The sequence below is a fragment of the Perca flavescens genome, chromosome 13 (genome assembly GCF_004354835.1).
Source record: "Perca flavescens isolate YP-PL-M2 chromosome 13, PFLA_1.0, whole genome shotgun sequence".
Classification (NCBI taxonomy): domain Eukaryota; kingdom Metazoa; phylum Chordata; class Actinopteri; order Perciformes; family Percidae; genus Perca; species Perca flavescens.
In genome coordinates, this window is record NC_041343.1 from 19,140,091 (window position 1) to 19,166,546 (window position 26,456).

Below are 26,456 nucleotides of genomic sequence, written 5' to 3' on the forward strand. Positions count from 1 at the left end.
TGTTCCTCCTCAACCCGAGGTTCGACTATCGGCCGAACCCTCCTTTCCAGCACCTTGGAGTAGACTTTACCAGGGAGGCTGAGAAGTGTGATACCCCTGTAATTGGCACACACCCTCTGGTCCCCCTTTTTAAAAAGGGGGACCACCACCCCGGTCTGCCACTCCTTTGGCACTGTCCCAGACTTCCACGCAATGTTGAAGAGTCGTGTCAACCAGGACAGCCCCTCCACACCCAGAGCATTGAGCATTTCTGGACGGATCTCATCAATCCCAGGGGCTTTGCCACTGAGGAATTGTTTGACTACATTAGTGACTTCCACCTGGGAAATTGACAATGATCCCCCATCATCCTCCAGCTCTGCCTTTAACATAGAGGGCGTATTTGTCGGATTTAGGAGTTCCTCAAAGTGCTTCTTCCACCGCCCTATTACCTCCTCAGTTGAGGTCAACAGTGTCCCATCTTTACTGTACACAGCTTGGATGGTTCCCCGCTTCCCCCTCCTGAGGTTGCGAACAGTTTTCCAGAAGCACCTTGGTGCCGACCGAAAGTCCTTCTCCATGTCTTCTCCAAACTTCTCCCACACCCGCTGCTTTGCCTCTTTCATGGCAGAGGCTGCAGCCCTTCGGGCCCTTCGGTACCCTGCAACCACCTCCGGAGTCCTCTGGGATAACATATCCCGGAAAGACTCCTTCTTCAGTCGGACGGCTTCCCTGACACCAGTGTCCACCACGGTGTTTGTGGGTTACCGCCCCTTGAGGCACCTAAGACCCTAAGACCACATCTCCTCGCCGCAACTTCAGCAATGGAAACTTTGAACATTGTCCACTCGGGTTCAATGCCCCCAGCCTCCACAGGGATGCACGAAAAGCTCCGCCGGAGGTGTGAGTTGAAAGTCTGTAGGACAGGGGCCTCCTCCAGACGTTCCCAATTTACCCGCACTACCCGTTTGGGCTTACCAGGTCTGTCCAGAGTCTTCCCCCACCCCCTGACCCAACTCACCACCAGATGGTGATCAGTTGACAGCTCCGCCCCTCTCTTCACCCGAGTGTCCAAAACATACGGCCTCAGATCAGATGAAACGATTTTAAAATCGATCATTGACCTTTGGCCTAGGGTGCTCTGGTACCAAGTTATGTGCATCCCTATGTTCGAACATGGTGTTCGTTATAGACAATCCATGACTAGCACAGAAGTCCAACAACAAACAACCACTCTGGTTTAGATCAGGGAGGCCGTTCCTCCCAATCACGCCTCTCCATGTGTCTCCATCATTGCCCACGTGCGCCGTTGAAGCCCCCCAGCAGAACAATGGAGTCCCCACTGGAGCCCCATGCAGGACTCCAGTCAAGGTCTCCAAGAAGGCCGAATACTCCGAACTCCTGTTTGGTGCATATGCACAAACAACAGTCAGAGTTTTCCCCCCCACAACCCGTAGGCGTAGGGAGGCGACCCTCTCGTCCACCGTGGTAAACTCCAACGCAGCGGCGCTCAGCCGGGGGCTTGTGAGTATCCCCACACCCGCCCGGCGCCTCACACCCTGGGCAACTCCGGAGAAGAAAAGAGTCCAACCCCTATCCAGGAGTATGGTTCCAGAACCAAGACTGTGCGTAGAGGTAAGCCCCACCAGATCTAACCGGTAGCGCTCCACCTCCCGCACCAGTTCCGGCTCCTTCCCCCACAGAGAGGTGACATTCCACATCCCCAGAGCCAGCGTCTGCTACCGGGTCTGGTCCGTCGAGGCCCCTGACCTTCACTGCCACCCGTGTAGCAGTGCAGGTGATGGTTCCCGGAGATTCCATTGATTCTTATTTTCAAACTGTGGCTGAAAACTGAAATACTGTAAATATTACACAAAATACATGTAAACCAAAATAAAATCTATTAGAGTATAAGAAATTAAGAAAATAAAATAAAATCTATTATAGTAAATTATAAACATCTATTACTGTAGAGTATAAGAAATAGCCACTATTGATACTCAGTCTCTTCTGTCTTAGACCTCTTCCATCCATGTTCGCAAAGAACAACACAGACGCTGCACCTATAAGGCCTGCAGACTGACTGCTAATTGAAGATTTGTGTGAAGGAGTGTCAAACAGGTGCTTCAGTGATTTCATACTGATGTAGGTAGTTTCTAATAGTTAGGAACAGATGGTTTCTGTTTGGTTACCATAGCTAAAACAATGGAGTTTGGACTGCTTGAATGACATCTGTGTTAACTGTTCTGCAAAAGGGTGGGTAAAATGTGTCAATCCAATGAGAAAGGGTTAACACATTTGCAATAGGTGTCTTCTGCTCTGCTGAGACTGTGATGATGAAAACCGAGTGGATCCCAGTTTCTTTAAGCAGGTCAAAGCAATCAAGAAAAACTGTAATCAAGATGATGCAGGCTTTGGCTTTGGCCACTTCATCCTCCATGCAGTTGGTGTACTTTCCTCCAACCACAGCCATGAGGACGCCAAACACCTACTTACTGGCCAACAGGCATCAGACTTTGGTCTGGAATTTCAGAACAGCTGTAGTTTTTTGTTTGTTTGTGGTCTTGTGTGTCTTTTTTTTAGTTTTATACATTTGAGTGCCTTTTTTTTACATGTGTATCATGTAAGTTATGGTTCTAATAGTTGTAATAATGTTTACTTTATTGGGCAATAAAGACAGCTTTTTGTTAACAAAGAAAGTGTTTCTAAACATCAATTATATTCAAAACAGTGATAACTGAAACAGATATACAACACACCATGCAGTGTGTATACAAATATTTATTGCAAACAGACCTAAGTATGTATTTCATAGGGGTATGTTTTCACCCCTACCCCTTAACACTTGGTTTTGAGGGACAAGGGCTAGGGGTAAGACGAAGGGGTAGGGGGGAAGGGGAAGGGGTAAGATGAGAAATGAGCTTCAGCCCAAGTCTTCCAGAAGACCACTGTTCCCAGCAGCAGCAGCCATAAGCCCGCCCACCGACTCTATACTCGCTGTGATTGGCCTGACTAGTTTAGTTTTTCCAGCTCGCAAGTCAACAGAGAGTGCCTAGACCCCCCTGGCTGCAAATTACATTTGCTGCCACTAGGGTGCATCTAGATTTCTAGGCTAGCAAAATGAAGCACTTCAACCAAAACTACATATAGCATTATCAAAATCAAACTTTTGCACCAAATGGCACGCACTTCATTCATATTACCAGATTATTGTCTAACCAACTACACACTGTTGGGCATAACGAAAAACACTCTCATTTTTAGTATGCTTTGCCATAATACTAAAATAGTTCAAATTGTAGAAAATTCTTCAGATTGTTCACATGCACAGAAATATTTGCAGATACACACACAGATGCTGTTCCTGAATGTCCTGAATATCAACACTCACAACCCAGTAACACCCATGTACCTGTTCTAGTAAACATTGCTTTGTGAAATCTATTTACTGACTCTTAGATCTGTTTCAGACATAGTTTTTCCCAGACACTGGTGCTGAGGCCTCAGATTTGGCAGCTATGTATCTTGCAGTGTTGTAGGTGCTATTATCCTTAGGGGGGCAGCTGGAGCAGAAAATCCCCCCTCCGATCAGCAACAAGGCGGCTGCCGTAAACCCTATGTAGAGCGCAGCACCCAACTCTCTCTTCTGGGCGCTGATCAACTGCGGGTTGTAGAAGTCCATGATGATGGTGTTGGTCGTCCAGCAGACAGGGATGAGGCAGAGGATCCCAGCAACGATGAACATAACTCCAGCTGTAATGGCGACCTTGGTCTTGGATGACTCATTCTCCACACAGTTGGTGCATTTCCCCCCAGCTACGGAGAGCAGGATAGCCAGGATGCCCACAATGATGGAGATGATGGTCAGGGCCCGAGCAGCCTGGAGGTCAGAGCTGAGGGCCAGCATGGAGTCGTAGACCTTACACTGCATCTGGCCTGTGCTCTGGTCCACACAGTTCATCCAAATACCTTCCCATATAATCTGCGCGGTCACGATGTTGCTGCCAATAAAGGCAGTGACCTTCCACATGGGAAGGGCGCACACGACAATGACACCTATCCAGCCCAAGAGCCCCAGAGCTGCACCCAGAATTTGTAACCCAGGAGACACCATCGTGGAGAGCGGATTTCTTCTTTGAGTTTCTTCAAATGGGATTCTATTCACTTGGTACTTGAAAGGCCTCTCTAGAATTCTGTAGAATTCCTCTCTGTTTGTCTCCTTCTGTGATGAAGTCCTCTGTTAGGTGAGTTGTTCAGTGGGAGAGGAGAGGAGAGGAGGTACATATGATCTCCTCTCTGAGAGAGGATGGGCCATGAAGGAAAACAGCTCACCGTCATCAGCACCTGCCCTTCAGGTCCACTCCCCCAAATTCCACAAACCCTAACCTGTTTAACCTGCCCCAACCAACCTGTCTTATGTCTTAAGTTTAACAAAAGAACGTGAAACTCCTTTGCATGTAGCACCACATGCATGATAAAACACACAATTGTATCACACAATAAGCTCCTTATTTAAGAAAGTCTGATAATAACATATATATAATAATAATATATATATATATATATATATATATATATATATATATATATATATATATATATAATAAGCATATATTTGGTTCATTGTTCCTCTTAAAAGCATACTATGCAGTTTCTGTTTTTTGTCAAACAGCTCCCCCTAGAGTCGCTGTGGAGTACTTGTATTTAACGTTACTGTCGTAAATACCACTCACGAAGAGCTGTCTCTGCACTCACGGCCTGATCCCCTCCCCCCTGTAGGACTGGTCTCATTATCAACAATGGATGAATCAACAACTTCGTAAATTAGATTAGATTCAACTTTATTGTCATTGTGCAGAGTACAAATACAAAGACAATGAAATGCAGTTTGCGTCTAACCAGAAGTGCAAAAAAAGCAGAAAAGTGCAATGTGATACAAAGGTGGAGGCAAAAACTGACATACAACAAGCAAGCGCAACAACATACAACATAGAACGCAAGCAAATTTACTTGACATGTTAATAAAATAAAAATAAAAAGGCCGGCATCTTACAGACATGTACTCGAGGTCAGGGGAACAGTGTTTATCTATAATTGTCCCATTATTACACCAGTTCTCATGCACATAAATACACAGCCCCCTTCCTCTTCTCTTACCAGAGTCCTCAGTCCTGTCCCAGCGGTGCAGAGTGTGGCCTGCTAGCTGCAAGCTAGCATCGGGTATCCCCGGGTGAAGCCAGGTTTCAGTGATAATCAAAACACAGCAGTCACAAACATTTTTAGCGAGTTGTAATTCCAAGTCGTTCGTTTTATTCACCAGGGATCTGGTATTGGAGAGATACAGGCTCGATAGTAGTGGCTTGTGTACTATGCTAGCTTTAGCATAACACCGGACCTGCAGCCCCGCTATTCCTCTCCCTCCTCCGTCTGCATAGACCCGACAACAATCCACGAAGAGCGCGGCGGTCTCGCTATGTCGTCTGGGATATTGTGCGTATAATGAAAGACACTTGAAATAAATATCTGGTGCTGGTCACCAATGTCCAAAAGGCTCTGGCGGGTGTAGCAGATGTTCGCAGAACCGACAGTCGTAAAGCAATTGGTGATTCTCGCAAGATTTGGCGGGACGCCACCTCCCAAACTTTTCTCAGAGGTGTCCCTCCCCTGCTTTGCTATCGGTGTAAAAACTACTGAAAACTGGCTACTGAAACGCTGGCCCGCTGTAGGGTGTCCGGTAAGAACTTGAACCAGAGCTGTCTGACTTTGAGATCCAGGAAGATTTATTTATGATTTGAACATGGAGTTAACTAAGCTGTATTTGACGTTACATGTGAAGTTGGATGTGGTTCTGAAATATAAGCAAATAATAATGCACATTAAAGGTCCAATATGTAATATTTGTACTGTAATAAATCCAAAAATGACACCAATGCCTCATCAGATATTAAGGAAACATGTTAAACTGAAATACTATCTTTTCTGACAACAATGCTGATTTCAATATTTTTCTTTTTGAAATTTACATTCCGTGACGGAATTTATGTTTATGTTTTGATCTGTGTGTTGTTATCAACGGCCCAGTTTGACAGGCAGGCCGGGTTGCCAGATATACCTGTAAAAACGTAAACCCAGCGCGATACAGCTGTAACGTTAGTACAGCCATGAAAGCAGCAAACAAACCAACAGGATCAACGGAGATAGATTCTACATGACATAAAAAAAAGAAAACAGCATGTTTCTAACAGTTGCGTGACCAGAGACGTAAAAACCCCCTGGTAAATATTGGAGATGTATTTGAAAGATGGAGACAGCTTAGAGCCCAAAAGGACGCAGAGTTGGCTTATTTTCTCCTGAACCGGTAAGCATTAGCTCCACGCTAATTTATCACAGCTACTAGGGATGGGCATTTTTTGTCATTTCAACATTTGTCTACTCACATTGAATTATATAGCTAGAGTAACCGAGTTGGTTACTTGCAAAAACAATTGAGACATAGCCAGTAAAGTGATCCCGACTGGTCCTGGCTAACGCCGCCATGCTAACCCTGCTAACTGTTAACGTTACCGGGAGGACCAGGCATGCAGCCCATGGCTGTTTACAGCGTGTAGCCTCTTCAGCGGCTGGAGCCGACAACGGTGAGTTATTTTAAGCCACGACAGGGGGGCTGTAAATCGGAAAGAGGGGACTATGAGTTTGCAGTGTGTTTAGCGATTGTTGCCGTAATTCTAAGCCAATGAAATGTGTTCCGTCGGCAAGGTAGTGGTATTTTTAGCGTTTCGTATTGTAATTCTAAGCCGAGGAAGTGTGCCTGACTGTCGTGTGGAGAGAACCGTGAGGTTGTTGTGTTTTTAGCGGTTCATACTGTAATTTTAAGCCGAAAAAGTGTGTCTGTTAGTTGGTTACAGATCTCCACGTGAGCACGGGCTTTTATGACTGTCAATATAGCCAGCATCTACCGTTAGCTACTCCGCTGTGCTGTGGAGTAATGTCTGGCTATGTGAGACTAGCATCTATCGTTAGCTACTCCGCTGTGCTGTGGAGTAATGTCTGGCTATGTGAGACTAGCATCTAACGTTAGCTATTCGGCTGTGCTGTGGAGTAATGTCTGGCTATGTGAGACTAGCATCTAACGTTAGCTACTCCGCTGTGCTGTGGAGTAATAACTGGCTATGTGAGAAAAGCGTCCAGCTACATTGTTGTGAATGCTGCGGTCTCAGCCTGGCAACCCCCGTGAACTTCGAGTCTGGGCAGGAGGGGGCGGGGGAGACGACTCTCCAGTATTTTGAATTGGTAGTGTAGTAACTATTTTAACCGCTAGCTGCCAGTATTACACACAATATTACATATTGCACCTTTAAGCATCTGACTTACTATGAACATTATTTACCAAACTAAATGTTATAGCCACCAGCATATAACAAGAAACAATACTAAGAATTACGTTCATTTCTCAGTGATAATTAACATAAATGTAACATATTGCTCAGTAACACAAACTGAGAATAAGCCACATTACAGCACACATATCCATCACGGAGCAAACAGTGTAATACACCTTTAATAGCTAAGCACGTGGCTCCACAGCGCTAGTCCGTTTACTGATGATTGCACGTTACTAGCAAATTGCCCTAACACAACCTGAATATCAACACGTGGCTGCACAAAGTAATATTAAACAATCTGCACTTATCAGCTATGCAATAAGAAACACAGCAACAGTAATATTATCAAGGCGATAATATCTCTTTCCAAATAAATGTCACGTCGTAACACTGATGGAACTTATCCACATTGTAGCAGAACACATTTGAAATATGAATAAATATAGTAATATAAATACAGTTTAGCAAGCTACAGAATAGTTTTAACTTACATTCTGGGCTACACACATCACTTCAAAAAGTCAGAAAACAGGAAAGTTTAACAGCTTCTGCGGTCTGTCCCCTTCTCCTGTGTGAGCGCGAGTGATTGGCAGGAGATCAAAGCGATGACTCTCATCACTGATTGGTCGATCATCTCAGGAGAGAGAGCAAGCGTTGAAGACGTTTGAAGTCACCCATAGGAATACGGTACAGATCCATTTGCGCTGCGCTCCTCTCTATTCCTATGGGTGACGTCAAGCGTCTTCAACGTGCACACAAAGCATTCTGGGAAGGTGCCGCTGCATTTAAAAAAATGCTGCACGTCAAAAAGCTGGCCGATGCCCATCTTTATGCAAATGAATCCGTTGAACGCGATGCGACTATCCAGTAGAAGTAGACGAAAATCTTTTAAACTGACCTTTGTCGATCTGAAATGAAGACAGATTCAGCAACTGTATGGCCTATTTCTTGCTTAAAATGTTTTCAGAAACACATTTCGGTAAACTATTTTCGTAAAATACAAGATCATATTCTCAACGAGCCGCCATGACACTCTGTTGAAATTCTCGAGAAGCCAGACCCACGTCACACATTCGTCCAATCAGCTGCCGGTCAAGGGCATGGAGCATCAACCATGGATGTATGACGTCATGACACCACGCTTCAGTCGTGTCGGACAAATGGATCTGTACCGATAGAGTGGAGCACAGCGCGACAGAAGCGTTGCACGCTCAAATGGATCTGTACCGTTAGTCTGATTTAAACAACAATAACTCTGACAAAAACCTAGACGGACCAAATATGGTCTTGCGCTCTGTGATTTTGTTGTATTACATCTTCAAAAACTATGGATGACAAGCTGCTGGAGTCTAAATAGATCTGGAATGTCCTGACACCGAAATGGCACATCCTAAGGAAAGCTCATTGTGGGACTGGCTCTAGTGGCTGTAGTTCTGCACCAAGGCAGAATTTTGGGGAAAGAGACTTCAGATACAGTATTAGGGGACCACTAAGGCCTATATAAAAGCATCCAAAGAGCACCATGTCATGGGACCTTTAAGTATTAGAACTTTAATTATGAACTTTATGGCCAAAGGTGTGTAACATTATCTTCATCACCACTGTTGTTGAGGTGGTCATTGTCTGTTACCATGGCGGCAGAGCCTGTAGCTGGTGCTTCCGTGACACTGTCAGTTATTATGCTTCCTCCTCATCTTCTTTAATTTTTCCCTATGTTTTTTTTTTGCTGCTTGGCAACAAACAGGCATCACGTCACCAACTGGTATGGAGCGTGCATTATCTTGGCAATCTACGAGCAATGATTCGCCAAACCTGCTTTTTTTTTGTAGTAACGAGTAACTAAAATGCTTAGGGAAAATGTAGTGGAGTAAAAGTATACATTTTATTTAGGAATGTAGTGGAGTAAAAGTAAAAGTTTCCGGAAATAAAAATAACGAAGGAAAGTACAGATACGTGAAAATTGTACTTAAGTACAGTAGTGAAGTATTTGTACTTTGTTACATTACAACACTGGTGCTCACACACACACACATACACACACAGACACACACAGACACACACACACACACACACACACACACACACACACACACACACACACACACACACACACACACACACACACACACACATACAGACCCATTTGCACAGTTCAATCCTGGAGCAAACTCTAGACTTCAGAGTTTGGGTAAGTATATTCACCTAAAAACCAATCAGACAACAAATGTTTCTGAAAGAAAAACAAGTTAACAAAACTTCTGTAATCCATACAAACAACAGAGAATTATCCCTTGAATAGCTGTTTTCATAACAATTCAAATGTATTACCCTGACTATCTCAGACACACAGCATTGTATTAATTGGTTTGCTTGTTCAATTAATGGACTTTAATATTATCGGTCGAGACAGATTCTTAGAGAAAAAACATGTTAACTTTACAAGATCAAAGCAAATGGATATGATTATTTCCTGGCATTTTAATGTTTCATCTGTGAGTCTATACAAAGTACAAACTGTTCAAACTGTAGGCTCACAGTTTGAACAAAGAACAGTTTTCAACCACCTTTCTGCCACACCTAAACCTGATTTACAAGAAAGTCAGACAATAGATGCTTCTCAAACACTGTGAGGGCATTTAGTTTTAAAACGGATCCTTGTTTTGACATTTGTGGAATACTATATGTGTAAAAAATAAAAATGAATGTTAAAAATAATAAATACAATACTGAGTGATGAAGTTAATGTAAGAATTTGAATGATATATTAAAAAAATTCTATACCACTGGATGAATCATGTTGAACACAGCTGCTATGTGAATGCATGTGAAAATAAAAAGCAGGCTAAATGATGTCTGATTTTTAAACAAAATATTTATTTACAGTCTAACTGCTACATCATCTCATATCAATCTCATTCAGATGGTTTATAAAAACGAACCCACATACAGCATTTTTTAAATTTGGTTATAGAATATTCATACTACTCAGAAAAGACTTACAAATGATTAATATTCATATTAACAATCACACATATACAGATAACTGTGTTAACATATAAAATTAAATTTCCTCTTTCTTGATGTTTATTTCTTTCAAACACTCTCATGAGGAGTAAAACTCAGGAATACTTTTTGCTAATGTAATGTCCTGAAAATCAACACTCACAAGTTCACAACCCAGTAACACCCATGTACCTGTTCTAGTAAACATTGCTTTGTGAAAACTATTTACTGACTCTTAGATCTGTTTCAGACAAAGTTTTTCCCAGACGCTGGTGCTGAGGCCTCAGATTTGGCAGCGTTGTACCTTGCAGTTTTGTAGGTGCTATTATCCTTAGGGGGACAGTTGCAGCAGAGAATTCCCCCTCCGATCAGCATCAAGGCGGCTGCTCCCCACCCTATGTAGAGCGCAGCACCCAACTCTCTCTTCTGGGCGCTGATCAACAGCGGGTTGTAGAAGTCCTGGATGACGGTGTTGGTCGTCCAGCAGACAGGGATGAGGCAAAGGATCCCAGCTACAATGAACATAACTCCAGCTGTAATGGCCACCTTGGTCTTGGATGACTCATTCTCCACACAGTTGGTGCATTTCCCCCCAGCTACGGAGAGCAGGATAGCCAGGATGCCCACAATGATGGAGATGATGGTCAGGGCCCGAGCAGCCTGGAGGTCAGAGCTGAGGGCCAGCATGGAGTCGTAGACCTTACACTGCATCTGGCCTGTGCTCTGGACCACACAGCTCATCCAAATACCTTCCCATATAGTCTGCGAGGTCACAATGTTGCTGCCAATAAAGGCAGTGACCTTCCACATGGGAATGGCGCACACAACGATGACACCTATCCAGCCCAAGATCCCTAGAGCTGCACCCAGAATTTGTAACCCAGGAGACACCATCGTGGGGAGCGGATTTCTTCTTTGAGTTTCTTCAAATGGGATTCTATTCACTTGGTACTTGAAAGGCCTCTCTAGAATTCTGTAGAATTCCTCTCTGTTTGTCTCCTTCCGTGATGAAGTCCTCTGTTAGTCAGCTGAGTTTGTTCAATGGGAGAGGAGAGGGGGTACATATGATCTCCTCTCTGAGAGAGGAGGGGCCATGAAGGAAAACAGCTCACCGTCATCAGCACCTGCCCTTCAGGTCCACTCCCCCAAATTCCACAAACCCTAACCTGTTTAACCTGCCCCAACCATCCTGTCTTATTAAGTTTAACAAACGAAAACGTGTGAAACTCCTTTACACGTAGCACCACATGCATGATAAAACTGTAATTGTATCACACAATAAGCTCCTTATTTTTATAATTTTTTTTTATTTTATTTGGTTTCTTTTTCCTCTTAATTCCCTTTTCCCATTTTCAGTTACGCCAGACAGACAAAAACCAGACGGACCAAATATGGTCTTGCGCTCTGTGATTTTGTTGTATTACACCTTCACAAACTATGGATGACTGTCCTCACTCAACTGTCAGTTTTACTGCATGAAAGATTGTTGTTGTTTTTTTAAATGTCAATAAAGTAAATGTAAGTAATGTCACAACGTCACTTTTGACATTTTCAATATTTAATCAAGACCACGCTCTTTCTCTTGAACAAGCCTTGAGTATCGTACCATCAACATAAAAATGCTAATCATGCTTTAGTTGCTAAGTTGATATTGCATGTAAAATAGGCCCACGTTATCGGACTTCTGTGTAAATATTTTTCAAAATAGAAGACGAAGAAGTTAACTAAAAACGCTTTCTCTTTATGTTGATGGAAAAACATGGTCTAGAAAAAAATCTAATTTCTTATTTACGTATTTGTTGCAAATTAATTGAACATAATTTCGAGAAGACAGGGTAACAGATGCGTTATTATGGAACTCACTCAACTTCTAGGAAAGGCCCGCCCTTCAATAGCATTCACACACTACTATTGAGAATTCAAGGTCAATGCCTAAAGGCACTGACACACCAACCCAATTATCGCCCGTCGGACAGTCTGGCGAGGTCAGTGACTCGAGTCTGTTCAGTGTGTTCCGTGCCGTCGTCAGCCAAAGGAGCCGTCGGCCTTCATTTTGGCCAATTTGACATGTTGAATCTGTGGGTGGGCAGTCAGACTCAATGACCAATCTGATTGGTGGAGTGCTAGCCCGGAAATGACGAGCGGGATGAGCGTAACAAACGTCTGATGAAAATCTTTTAAACTGACCTTTGTCGATCTGAAATGAAGACAACTGCATTGTTTAGGACTGAAAGTGCTTTAACCACAGAGTTTTTAAAAGTGGTTTACGTTCTTTTTCTTGTGAGACAGGAACACTGGGTTTGATGCACCAGTCAACAGATACAGATGAATTCCATATACTGTCATGTTCATGTGCATTAGCATTGTCAGAAAAGTATTTAAATTTAGCATGTTCCCTTAATATCTGATGATGCATTGGGGTCATTTGTGGATTTATTACAGTTAATATATTACATATTGGATTTTTAACTCTGGTGTGTACACAGAGGGTGGAAAACCTGACTCACAGTCTTTCAAATACTTGGAATTAAACCGTTGTAATAGGGGAACACACACCATGTGACACAGGTCAAGGTCTGTGAAATGTGCCTTTAGTCTATTTCTCAAAACAAATAGAATTTATTGGGAACAGATTCATTACAGTATGTGGAGAAAAACAAAAAGGCCATGTGAAATCAAGGCAGAGGTCGACTTTGTGAGAAGCTCTGTTATGTTCGGTTTGTGTGTGTTCTGTGAATCAGATTGAAGGCTGGTTGTAATTGTGAACGTGGTTCAACAAGGTTTTATTGTTCAGAGAAGATCACAGGAAAAGATTTATGTGAAACTAGTGTGGGTGCAGTGGGGAAGGGCAGCAAAGAGGAGTCAGTGTAAGTGCAAATGCTATGATATACAACATGTCTGACAGGTCTGGCTATTGCAACTTTTTAATCTTGTTGTAGTAATTAACTCTTTGAAGTTTGGCTCTTCTGTCTGCTATTCACCGCTCTGGCCAAAGGGAGGCAGCAGCTTCTACTTTCAAAGCAGTAACTGTGTCTTTGGAGTATGCACTTTGCCATAATGTTCCCTGAAAGAGTTCTGACTAAGAGGAAGCAGAGGCATAGTGGTATCCAAAATTTATCTTTTTAATGTGTCCATATATCTTCAAGGAGCCATTAAATACAAGGCTCCTTTACTTCTTTCAAAGGACGCATTATTTACTGAGAGTCCACGTATAGAGCAGTATAGCCACCGACCAGTGACCTAATAAAACCTGCCAGTGGAAATTCCCATCAGTCTTTGAAACGGGCAGCTTGTTCTCTTTAATATGATCGAAGATGACGTGTTTCAGTTTCTATGGTGGTTACGTAGCACAAGTTTCATTCTTGTGAACAGTAACCAGTGCAATTTTGCCCCTCTGGCAAATAAATACTCTTCAACATTTTGTTTCACGGTGTGTCTCAAATCAGCAAATTTCACAGATACTTGAGCATGTTTTGACTGAAATGTTATTTTAAACAATTCGTAGGTTAAGTCTGCAGGAGAGTAACAAACTGTATAAAAAAAATTACAAAGTCCCCATTTTCGTCTGCGTAAAACCTGCATGTCCTAACAATTCTCAGTTAACACTATCAATAACTACAAAAACTGTAGCCTGTTGCACCAGCTATGTGTAAGTTTAAATGTGAATTATTTTGAACGTAGTGTGGGAGTTATGCTATAACTTACAATGTAGAATCAAGTTATAACTTGTACACCTCACCTGAGCAGATGTGAGTTGTTACTGTTAATCAGAGGATTTTTCTCTCTTCCACTGACAGCACACTTACTGAGCCATCGTCACCTTAAAAGCATCTGAGTACAGAGGAGGTGATAAGTGATCAGAAACACTTGTATCATTCCTCATAATTTAATTCCTCCCTTTTTTAAAGGTAAAATCTTCTTTTAAAAACACAATTTAGCATTTATGCTGAGTAACTGGTAACTACACACCAGTTAACTCATCCCCCACCAATGTTTTTGACTAATGGAAAGACATATGGGCTAGTGGGTCAGATCCAAATCACACTTAAATCAGTCTCCAAAAGCATGACCTGTTTACATTTGAAACACTGAAAATAAAAGATGTCAAGTTATGAATTAAAAACAAATGACACATCTTTATATATCTAACCTATTTAGCTTAATATTTTTTTACAGCTCTTCCAGTAGGACAGTATGAGTACTTACTGGAAGGGTATTTTTATAACTATCTTCCCTCCTGTATTTAGGTTACTGTATATAATCAGTATGTTGGCAGTAGTTGCTGACCTATGCAGGTATCTGAATTCCCCTTGGCAGTTAACCAAATAGATAAACCTGTTAGTCACAGTGTGTCCTCTGAAATAGCCTCTCCACACGCTTAGTTGGATATGATGATATATCATTTGTGTGTTTTACCTGCAGGTGGAGAGGAGGAAGAACTCATACTCTCACAAATCAACAAGGAACAACTGGGAAATGAGTAATCCCTCTGCTAACTGAAAATAATTTATTAACTGTTGTGAGAGAGAGCCATCCAGTGAAACTCTTGCATGTGGAATTGTTGAAATATTTATAAGCAAGTTAAGTAATAAGTTTCAGTAACACAAAACTTATCTTATCTCTGTTCATCTGTCAATCCAGGTTCTAAATGGTAGGCTATGCTCAGGTATATTTTATGACAAATTAATATCTAGCCTGTTTCCAGACTGAATCGCTGCCCACATAATTGTTTTTCCAGCAGTTTAAATTGGTCTGGTGTTGGTGTCACTGACAGCTGTTTCCATGTTAGGAAAAACATAAACTAACCAATTTAGAGCTTTGTAGGCAGGATTAAAAATGGGGAGGTTGTCTTCTGAGCCAGAGCCAGAAAAATTGCCATGGAAACAGCAACAAGGATAAATAAGGTCAACAAAGCCGTACCGGTTGTTGTACATTGATTAACAGAAATGGCTAATTATAAACCTGCATATTTCATAATGACCATGTCAACTGAAAGTGATGGTAGCAGGACGTTATGTCATTACCGATATGTATGAGCAGAAATATCAATCCCAATCAAACTAAGATTTAGGCTACACAATGTGAGACTGAATAATGAAGTTAAATAAAATGGAAACTCAGTAATTGTTAGGCAAGTCAAAAAAAAAAAAAAGATAAGACAATAATATATCAGGGCCTTGATTTTGTCACTTGTGCACAATAGCTTGCTGGAGAACACACTCTAGTAGTGCTGTAATTCAGGGACTCCACCATTTAATATTTCTTAAGCATGCAAACAAATCATTTAATAGTATTAACAACCCCATATGATTTGAATTGTTTCCTTCCTAAATGCAAAGATAATAATCTAATTGAATTGCCTTTCATTATGCTTTATCTTATCGTGGTTACTGGATTAGCCATTCTTTAGCAGACGTGTTAATATTGAAGTGTGATAATGTGTACACATATACAAGATAAAAGTGTCAGAGTGTGATAGTGGCACTGTAGTGATCACTTGGACAAATCTCAGTCGGTCTATAGGAAAATTCCGTTCAATCTGCCATCCATGAACCATGCAATCCATGAACACAAAACACATTTCCATTTTTGCATTCTATTTTAAATACATGACTGATTACTGAATTCTTCTGTTTTTTAGTATGGTTTCTGAAAATGAATGCCTATTTTAAACTAATACCGTGTCTGTTCTCCCTTCTTTGTTGCAGCCTATGAGTCTTCCTCCATTACAAGGAACATGGGAATTGTAGTTTATTTTGAGTCAAGCCCAAGTATACCCTTGTATACACTAAGGGCCCTATCTTGCACTCCGCGCAATTGCCTTAGTACACCGACGCATGTATCATTCCTATTTTGCACCCGACGCACGGTGGACTTTTCCCTCCACAGACGCACGTCGGTAAATTAGGGAATGTATTTGCGCTCCCGGGGGCGGTTCAGCGAAAAGAGGAGGCGTGTTCAGGCGCAAACGTTATCTGGTGCTATTTTGCGGTTTCAGAAAACAATTCCGCCACAGACCAGGAAAAACCTGGTCTAAAGTCAGTAGCGCGTTATTCAGATGCTATTTTAGGGGCGCATGCTTGGCCATAATGTAGCGTGGGCACAACGCGCATACACTCCTCTCATCTAAACGGATGCAGCAGTTTCCATTTTTGCAAACCATACATAATTACAAAGAAAAATATTACTGAAAATGCGCTCCAGGTGTTTGGATAGGTCAGGAGGAACTTTACATTACAGTCCTCAAAAAGTCGCAGCATTCGTTGTGGCTTGTTGTGTTTTACACAACATTTCCATGAATCATGGATGTGTTGATGACATAAATGAGGAAATATTAGAGGACTTAAGGAGACGTGACGTTGAACTACGGTGGGATTGGACACCCCGGCGGAATCTGGTCCGGGAGTGGCAATGCGTGATGCGCTCCTGGTGGAGCGGGTGGACGGAGATGGAGTGGGGGGAGGAGCACAACAGGAGCAGGTGGTGCATTTGGAGGCCCACGCTCCATGGCTGCAGCAGTCCTCTCCAGACTTGAGGAGATGCGCCCGAGAGGCCGCAGCAACATCGCCACCCGGTCAAGACGGGCATTTATTACTTTGCTGCATCTCGGACAGCTCCCACTGGCGTGCGCCAGGCAATTCCGCCGTCATAATAGCAATCCGCCATGGGACAAGCGCGCCTGCTCTTAAAGGAAATGTGAGATGACGCTCTGATTGGTTATTTTCACGTTACGCCCAAACCACACCTAGCTACTTCAGACCAACCCATTTTAGATTGGGTGAGGCTATTTGCACCCCTGGTACAATTAGCAGTGTATGCTATTTGCACCCCTGTGCATTTACAGTACCTTGGCATATATTTACACACAGTTATCCATACTACTCATGTATTACACCTTTTTGGAATATTGTCGCCCTGACATTCTTACCCTAACCATAACCAATCCCACTCCTCTTGCCTAAACCTATCCAACCCAACCAGTGCAGGCATATTCATGAGTCTTCCCCTACCACCCTGCAAAAAAAATTATCCAATCCAAATTTAAAAAAACAAGATCACCACTCAGGGGATTCGAACTCCAAACTCCCATACCAAAGGATAGGATACTAACCACTTAGCTAGCAGTTCTTTCAGAATATTGAACAACTTTTAACCGCTTGGTTTCTTCAAGCCTCGGTTGCTAGGTAACCATACTGTATACAAAAAAATAATAACTAACAAACCAACGGTTGCATGCTTTCACTGAAGACAGAAAGCGCAACTGTAGTATCCATTTTCCGCTAGAAATTCAATTGTTATAAACTTTAGAGACAAAACTTCCCTAATATGCCAGTTTCTGCGGTCATGGAAGATGAATGTCCGCCATGATTTCGGTGCACGCGAGCAACGTTTTTGTTGTTGTTACGTCACAGGGTGTAAATAGCTCAGCTGTGGTCGAGGCTATTCGTACCGTACCGGGGGTGCAAATAGACACTCCGTTTTAGATTTGCGTCGGGCGCAAGACTCATTTATCCCGCCGGCATAATAGCAACAGCGCCCGAGATCCGCCCACAAAGCTACTTGCGTTTTGCGTTTCATACTTGCGTTTCAGATCGTTAAAATAGGGCCCTAAATGTGTATTAATCAAAGGCTGAAAATAGCCCCAACAAATACATTGCAGTACTGGTTGCTAGAAACTACAGTGCACAGCTGTTTTAGGAAATTATTGAGTTTTTATTTTTGCTGTGACCTTGTCACAGCTGTATGTCACAAACAGGAAAGAGGTCAAAAGGCAATGAAAGACATAACACATTGTTGGTTTTGGTCTTTTCATGGGTCTCATGTTTTAGTTTAGTTATATGTTCATCACACTGTTGTTGCTTAAAGGTTCATGTATACTCTAGTTTGTCATAAATGTTCCCAAACATTAAAAAAAACTAAAGATTGTTGGCTCCATTTTTTGAGGCTGAAATAGAATTAGGAGCCTTGTGAACCTATGGATTATGTGAACCTAATCTCTTTCATAGTCACATAGTAGGCTATCTAATAAAATCTATTCATAGAATTTCTAGTTTGTCATTAACTCAAATTTTAATTGATTATGATTACCCATAGACTGTGTGACCCAGTGGAGATGGTATGTGTTATAAAAACTGCAATAAAAACCTGTATCAATTCACAATTCAGTAATCAGTCAAGTCCCAGTCTACAAATATCTGGGTGTCATGATAGACGAAAATCTCTCACGGACCTCTCATATAGAATTTATCTGTAAAAAAAAATACAACAGCATGTTCATTTTCTCCGTAGATTGACATCCGTTGGAGCTAGTAGCCAAATCACTTTTGTTTTTCACATCAGTAATTCAGAGTATCATGCTCTATTGTAGCACTGCTTGGCCGAGTAGCCTATCAGTTAAAAATAAGACAAAGCTATTTGATCAAATTAATTAATATTTATTCAGGGTTACAAGTCTCTATGACCTTGTCTGTGTGTATGTTCATGTCATTTTCTGTTATAAATGTATGTTTTGTTTCCTTATTTGGGTGTTTGTCATTTGTAATGTTTCACGCATGTCTTTTGGTGTTATTCATCTTATGTATGTCTGCATGTATGTCTATGTCCTCTTTTTTTATTTTTTTTATTTTTATACGAGCTACCCAGGGTTGCAAAAAGAATTTCAGCCTTGGTTGACAAAGATGTATCATATCGTATCATGTTTTAGTCGAGGCTATAAAAAAAAATGACATCACAACAACAAAATAAAAGCAGAAAATATATAACAGAAAACAACTTAATATTTATGTGCTGAAGGTCTTTTTTCCTCTCCCTCAGTCTCTTTCAAACTCAATCCCACTCTATGCAAACATGTGCACATACACACTGTATACATGCACAAATTTACACACACATCTATTAGAATACATGTTTGTATATTTGTTACAGTCTCATGTGGTCACCTATCAACCATATAACAAGCTCTGCTTGGTCACTCATTACCTCCTGACAGCAATAAAGCAGACACACCCAGAGCTACCATGGGCAAAAGGTTAAACCTTTTCATTTGAAAAAGCACACAAACGAGCACCAACACACCCAGGTGGTAAATGAGGCCAATGCCCAGGACTCGCCTGATTGGCTTGGTTTGACGAGTGATGTCATGTATTCGGAGGGCCTGACCACTTAGTAATAAAACTCTACACAGATAAGGGTAATCAACTCCTTAAAAGCAGCAGAAAACAGGAAAGCGTCTGAGCGGACACGTACACACGGCAGAGAGTAGCTCACTGTGTCAAATCGAAACTTGTGGATTCAACAGCAGTTGCAGTAGTTACAACTTGAGGAGGAGGCATAGCTTGTGGAAAGAAGGGTCGACAAAGAGCTTGAAGTGCAAAATCAAGAAGGCAAAGGAAGCAAGGAAAGAAAGGGAAAATAAATAGGGAGGAACCAAGAGGACAGGAAGGACAAATTAAAGAGCTGTTGATCCTTGTCCTAGTATACGATGGTGTCTCTTGGACTCGAACTGGTCGGCGTCAGTCTGTCAGTGCTCGGCTGGGTGCTAAGTGTGACCAGTTGTGCCTTGCCAATGTGGAGGGTCTCTGCCTTCATTGGCTCCAACATTGTCACAGCTCAGGTCTACTGGGAGGGTCTGTGGATGAGCTGCGTGTTCCAGAGCACGGGGCAGATGCAGTGTAAGGTCTACGACTCCATGCTGGCTCTACCTCAGGACCTGCAGGCCGCCAGGGCGCTCACCATCGTCTCCATCATCGTGGGTGTGGTGGCTCTCCTCATCTCTGTGGTGGGAGCAAAGTGCACCAACTGCATCGAGGATGAAGGGGTTAAAGCCCGGGTCATGGCCGCCTCAGGTGGCTCGTTCATCACAGCAGCTCTGACCCAGCTGGTGCCTGTTTCCTGGTCAGCACACACCATCATAATTGAGTTCTACAGTCCACTCATCCCCTCTGGTCAGAAGATGGAGATCGGGGCGGCACTGTATCTGGGTTGGGCCGCTGCGGCCTTGCTGCTGATTGGAGGGTCCATCCTCTGTTGCAGTTGCCCTCCCCAGGAAGAGAAACAAATAAGGTACAGCGTGCACCCCCAGAGTCGTATAGCATACTCTCCCACACCGAGGTCAAATGCTCCAAGCTCCTACAACAGGAAAGACTACGTGTGAGGGAAGGACTGAGGGCGGGAGTAGGAAGAATTGTGACCTCGTCATGCTATTTGTACTTGTTTCCCGCTTATTTGTACATTGTCAGGAAATGTGTACAGTAATGTAGCTATATAACATTTGCATTGGTTTAAGTGGAACCAATTGTTCACTAGAAAAAGACCAGTTTGTGGACATTTAGGACCATAAATGTGTGTAAATATGAAGTCAGTTGATACTTTTAAGAGATAGATTGGAAGCTCTATACAGATGTTTATTGGTACTGTTTACGATTACCATTAGTCTAAAACAAGTTTGAGGAAGATTTGACCAAATGTGATAAAATAAGAGACTTTATCCCATATATACAGTATTTATTATTTGTGCTTATAACATTTACGTTGTGAATGTTCCTCATTGTACTGATCAGTGTGTACAGATATCAGGTATCATACTGTCAACTATTGTAAAGCAAATACAGACGCTGTTGTGACTGTTTAAAATGGCCTTTTGGGTGGGAGGGCAGGGTGAATAATATTATTCTTGCTATTATAACAAAATACAGACATAGTCACAGATGTGAAACATTATACAGTCGAGCGAAATGGAGCTCATTTTGGGCTTCAAAGCAAGGTCAACATGGCGGAGTGGACTTTAAAAAGAAGTTATGTAAAATGAATATTTGGTTGGGTGATATATGGGTAATTTTCTATCTCTATCACATTTCACAGCACATCATGTGTCTGTGTTTGGACTTTGTCTACAAAGGTTAATGCTTTTATATAACATGGCTTTTGTTGTATTAACATTGTATGTGTTTCCCAAAAATGAAAGAACTTTTTGAGTTTACTTTATAAATGCAAATGTTTTGTTTTTAGATCTACTGAAATGATTATTAAATTACTTTAGTAATAAAGATGTTTACTGTGAAACAATATGTGGGCCTAATTTATCCTGGTTCAACTTAACAATGATTAAATACTTGAGATGAGAGATACAGTAAATAGTGGTAAGGTTTTGATTCCATATACTGTAGAAATAAAAGTGGAAATAAAATTAACACAAATTGTTTTCAGACAACATGAAAATATTAGTCAAAAACTTTTTTCTGATGTAATCAAAAAGAGAAGTCCCTTCTGGTGTCTGACTCAGTGTCTGAACCACAGATACCAACTCGTTACTGTTTTGAATAGTCAAATTATCCCTCTGTGTTCTGACAGGTGTGCTCAGGTACAGCAGAGCAGCCTGTTAATTCTGCACAAGGAACATTACTACACATGACCTGTTTCTGCTCCTCTGAACACTGAACAAACTTCTTTCATTTATGTTTTTAGTTTGTTTAACTCTGTGAATAAGGGACCCAACCAAATAGTAACACCCAGTGGTGGAAAAAGTACAATATACCACTGCAATGTTACAAGTAAAATAAAGTAGAAACTAAAAGTATGCATTATGCAGACTGACCCATTTCAAAATAATGTATATGTTATTATTGAATTATAATTATTGACAAATTAATGTGTACATGATTTGAATGTTGCAGCTGGTAAAAGTGGAGCAAATTTGAATTACTTAATAAACTGCAGGGTAGCTTATGAATTTCTCCTCGGGTATCAATAAAGTCTTATTTTTACCTATAATAATACATAATCATTTATCAGTTAATTATATATTACATTATTAATCTGAATCCTTTCTGAAATGTAATGTAATGGAAGTGTAAAGTTGTAGAAAATGGAAATGATAACGTAAAGTATAAGTACCTCAAAAGTGCATAATTTAAAGCTTTAGTGCGTAACTTTATTATATTAATGAACGTCTGTTTACATTCAAGCCATTTCCAAATGAGTTGCTACAAAGCTAATTAAGACTACCAGCTCCACACAACTCTCTCTGTAGTTCTCAGTATGGCTATGTTCAGAAACTGGTGTCGTCAGCGATTTTCACGCGTAGAAAAACGAGTGAAGATAATTACCTTTTCTGAAGAGTCCATCATCCATCCATCCATCTTCGTCCGCTTATCCGGTGTCGGGTCGCGGGGGGAGCAGCTCCAGCAGGGGACCCCAAACTTCCCTTTCCTGAGCAACATTAACCAGCTCCAACTGGAGGATCCCGAGGCGTTCCCAGGACAGGTTGGAGATATAATCCCTCCACCTAGTCCTGGGTCTTCCCCGAGGCCTCCTCCCAGCTGTTCCAGAGTCCACCATGTTTTTTTTCAATCCTCTGTGTCCTCCTTGGCTACTAGCAACTGAGTGGAGGAGGGGTGGGGGCAGTGCGCAATCATGGAAGGCTTGAATCATGTGGACGCGCCAACAGTTTTGTTGTAATTACTTAGAATTCCTCATGGGGGAAACCGAAAGTACGCACAATAGCTTTAAGTAAATATACTGAGTTGCTTTCCGCCACTTGTGACACTATAACTAGACACAAATAGGTGTGTTTAGTTTTACCTTGATTGCATTCTTCTTAAGAACTTATATGGTTTACTAATGAAAATATAAATGTACTATTGAAGTTAATTCTGTTCGGCTCTTATTTTGGTAACACAAGCAGCTGGTCAACACAGTACTGACACAGGTAGCCTACAGATTATCAATGTTATCAATGCATCAACTGATGTTACATAAACACGATCAAAAAACAAACAGAGCCTCCCTGTTGTTCAGCCTTAGGGTTTGTGAATATGTGCCATATCTTTGTAAGAACTATTTAGGGCTCCACATTCATTATGTGAGGACATTTGTGAGGAAATTTTTTGTGACGTGTTTGCGTTTTTGACTAAAACATTGAATTAGCTATCATTGAAAAACCTAAAGAAAATAAAAATAAAAAAATCTCCATCTTCTCCCTGATTAGTATAGTCTTACATAGATTAATTTATTGCAGGAAATTGTGTAGCTTTTGTAAAATTATGCATTTGTCATATTTGTCATTATGAGTCTAGTTCCTTCACCTACAGTATTTACAGTAAATTACAAGTATAACTCCCCTTTAAATCTAACTGCACCTATCTCATTAATTTTTTTTTCTGGACAAAAAAGACAAACCCTAATTTTCTGAATTTAAAAAATAGATTTTCTGACTTGTTTGACTAATCCTCAAAATGGATTCAAATAAAACTGTGTACAACAGTAATTTTTCTTTTCTTTTATACAATATGCTCAACCACATGTGTCTCCAGGAATTATTTGGTGAGAGTAAAGAGTGTAACCGATACTGAGATGATCACACTGTCTGTATGCCTAAGGTGTCTGAGTCGGCCTTTTATGTTTTCTCTCTGCTCATATTTGCTTTGGGGGCAGTAATTCCAGTTTCCAGTGTGTGCGTGTGGGTGTGTGTGCGGGTGTGTGTGTGTGTGTGTGTGCATTTGCACCATTGTGTGTGTGTGTGTGTGTTTATGTTACTATGCTTACTAACAACAAGCTTTCTAAGTAGCCAGAGGCCGAAGCTACCTCTATGTTCTCCATTATTGTTAACTACTGCATTAATGTAAGTCAGTATTTATGTTTAAGGAACTATACTTGCTTTTTGACTATTTTAAACATAACTTCTCCTTCCCTTTTCTCAAGAGACAGCCATCTTGTCAGTGACCTACCAACACCAACCACAGACACACCCTCTGTATTCACATCCCTCCTCACTCACCTCCACTATATGTGCACAGGTGGTGTGTTTTTTTTTCTTAGTGAAGAAGGCCTCCTGTTGACATCATCACCATGGGACTCCTCCTTGCTCCCCTGAGATATAAAGGAGCTCTTGTTTCCGTGGCAGCATCTCGTAGCTTCATCACACCCTCCTACAGGTGCTCACACTTTTCAAGGAAGCCTGAACAACAGAGGAGGAGAATCTTTATTGCAATCTGCGGACTCACTATTTAAGTTTTGTTCTGTCTTCAGACAAAGAGCCAGCATGTCGATGGGCATGGAGATCGTGGGCATAGCCCTTGGAGTCATTGGTTTTATCATTGCAATAGTGACATGCGTCCTGCCAATGTGGAGGGTGACAGCTTTCATCGGAGCCAATATCATCACTGCTCAGACCATCTGGGAAGGTTTATGGATGAACTGTGTCACCCAGAGCACTGGCCAGATGCAATGCAAGATCTACGACTCAATGCTGGCCTTGCCTCAGGAGCTGCAGGCCTCCAGAGCGATGACGATTGTCGCCATCATACTCGGGGTGCTGGGGGTCATGATCTCCATCGTCGGCGCCAAGTGCACCAACTGCATCGATGACGAGCCATCCAAGGCCAAAGTGATGATCATCGCTGGAATCTTCTTTGTCCTCGCGGGCCTTTTGGTCCTCATCCCCGTCTCCTGGACAGCCAGCGTCCTCATCCAGGATTTCTACAACCCCTTGCTGATCAGCGAGCAGAAGAGGGAGCTGGGTGCATCGCTCTACATCGGCTGGGGGGCAGCCATCCTGCTCCTGATTGGTGGGGCAATGCTGTGCAGCAGCTGCCCACCAAAAGAGAAGCAGTACAAGCCGCCCCGGATGGCCTACTCCGCCCCGCGCAGCACCAGTGCAGGCGGAGGGTACGACAGGAAAGACTATGTTTGAACTGTGGTGTCTGACTTGATTTGGAAAGTAGGATAACATTTCATTTTTGTTGCACATGAGTGTTTCTGTGTCTGTGTTGTGTTTTGCTGTCTGAAACCACAGGGTGAACCCCCACGAAAAGACTCCGAGATGAAGATGTGTGTAAAAATTTTGGTCTTTCTGCTTTGCTTTTTGCTGACGTGTTCATTTACATAACTGTAATGTCTTTGCTGTGCTATAATCCAGCAAGTGTGTCTTGTTAAAAAAAAAGGCTTCCATTTTTATTATATGAACATTAGAGCCTGTTTTTCAGTAAAAACAAAATGTTTAACTGCATCTGTGGCATTATGTGAAATCTGAAAACACCTGCTGCGTTTGTGTGTGTCGTCCTATAATTAGCTGTAAGCCTGCTGGTGTCGTGTTTCACCGAAACTTTAAGTTAAAATGCTGTGTGTCACTGACAATGACAAGGAAAAGCTAGCTCTCATTTTACATAGATTTGGTTGAATGATTGTCCAGTGTGCTCAGTGTGTGCATGCGTGCGTGTGTGTTTTGCATGCAATATTTGCTTAGGAGAGTTTCTGCTGAGAGGGAAACTAAAGATGGATCCATGATATGGCCTCAGCTAACACTTAACTCTTATTCCTAACAGTTTAACTGTTTGAGGACAGAGAAAACTCAGAGACTTTTTATGTGTCCATATGTGTGAGTTTATTTTATATTTCGGTAATAACATTTATTTTTAATGTTAAAACCACATAATCCACTACTCTGTGTTTCAAATAGATTTGTATTGTCTTTTTTTAATCTTATTTTTGTATCTTTTATATATCTATCATAAGCAACAGCCTGTGTGTGTGTCTATGTGTGTGTGTGTGTGTGTGGGGGGGGGGGGGGGGTGTTTCTTTCAACATCAGCAGGATGTGTTTTGTGTGTAGAAATGAAATCATTCACTAATTCATCTCTTTCTCTTTTAAATAAGATTGTGTGTTCAAATTGTAATGCTTTTTTTTACTTTACTGTCATTCAAACATAGTTAAAAGAGCTGATTTATAACAAACATGTTTTGTTAAATGTTTTACAGTATAGTAGTGCTTAAATTAAAAATGTGTCAAGAGATTTCAATAAAAGTCAAACTAAGAATGATGTTGGGTGTTTTTCTTCCTCTTGGTTTAACCCTTTTTTAGAGTACTATAGGAATACAGGAGGCACATCACAAAGCATGCCCTGCCAAAACAAACAAGGAAACCATCCAAATCAAATAGTTTAAAAAGCTAAAAGTTGGTTTTGGCTTTGGGAGTTGGGTTTCTTTGTTTAGACAGTGTTACAGCTGAGTTAAATTCCTTTCTCAGTTTAGCCAGAGTTAAATAATGCTTAGTTGTGGCTGGTATCGTAAGCTTCATTAGGCTGCCATATACCTGTTG

The 26,456-nt window shown here is 41.7% G+C and overlaps 4 protein-coding genes across 4 annotated transcripts; 2 read left to right on the forward strand and 2 right to left on the reverse strand.

Annotated features, from left to right (window-relative positions):
• Window positions 1-3,445: 3,445 nt before the first annotated feature.
• LOC114566603 (claudin-4-like) lies at window positions 3,446-4,196 on the reverse strand. Its single transcript, XM_028595180.1, has one exon. It carries the CDS (start codon window positions 4,091-4,093, stop codon window positions 3,446-3,448), a length of 648 nt encoding a protein of 215 aa, XP_028450981.1. The 5' UTR covers window positions 4,094-4,196.
• Window positions 4,197-10,603: 6,407 nt separating this feature from the next.
• On the reverse strand, window positions 10,604-11,371 carry LOC114566583 (claudin-4). Its single transcript, XM_028595150.1, has one exon. The coding sequence runs from the start codon at window positions 11,256-11,258 to the stop codon at window positions 10,611-10,613; it is 648 nt and encodes a 215-aa protein (XP_028450951.1). The 5' UTR covers window positions 11,259-11,371; the 3' UTR covers window positions 10,604-10,610.
• Window positions 11,372-19,589: 8,218 nt separating this feature from the next.
• On the forward strand, window positions 19,590-20,517 carry LOC114566363 (claudin-4). The gene has a single exon (XM_028594756.1). The coding sequence runs from the start codon at window positions 19,846-19,848 to the stop codon at window positions 20,515-20,517; it is 672 nt and encodes a 223-aa protein (XP_028450557.1). The 5' UTR covers window positions 19,590-19,845.
• A 3,885-nt stretch (window positions 20,518-24,402) lies between these two features.
• LOC114566364 (claudin-3) lies at window positions 24,403-25,053 on the forward strand. Its single transcript, XM_028594757.1, has one exon. It carries the CDS (start codon window positions 24,403-24,405, stop codon window positions 25,051-25,053), a length of 651 nt encoding a protein of 216 aa, XP_028450558.1.
• Window positions 25,054-26,456: the final 1,403 nt, after the last annotated feature.

Bases quoted from the DNA above. Each gene is read 5' to 3' on its own strand.
- LOC114566603 (XM_028595180.1), bottom strand. From the start codon at position 4,093: ATGGTGTCTCCTGGGTTACAAATTCTGGGTGCAGCTCTGGGGCTCTTG.
- LOC114566583 (XM_028595150.1), bottom strand. From the start codon at position 11,258: ATGGTGTCTCCTGGGTTACAAATTCTGGGTGCAGCTCTAGGGATCTTG.
- LOC114566363 (XM_028594756.1), top strand. From the start codon at position 19,846: ATGGTGTCTCTTGGACTCGAACTGGTCGGCGTCAGTCTGTCAGTGCTC.
- LOC114566364 (XM_028594757.1), top strand. From the start codon at position 24,403: ATGTCGATGGGCATGGAGATCGTGGGCATAGCCCTTGGAGTCATTGGT.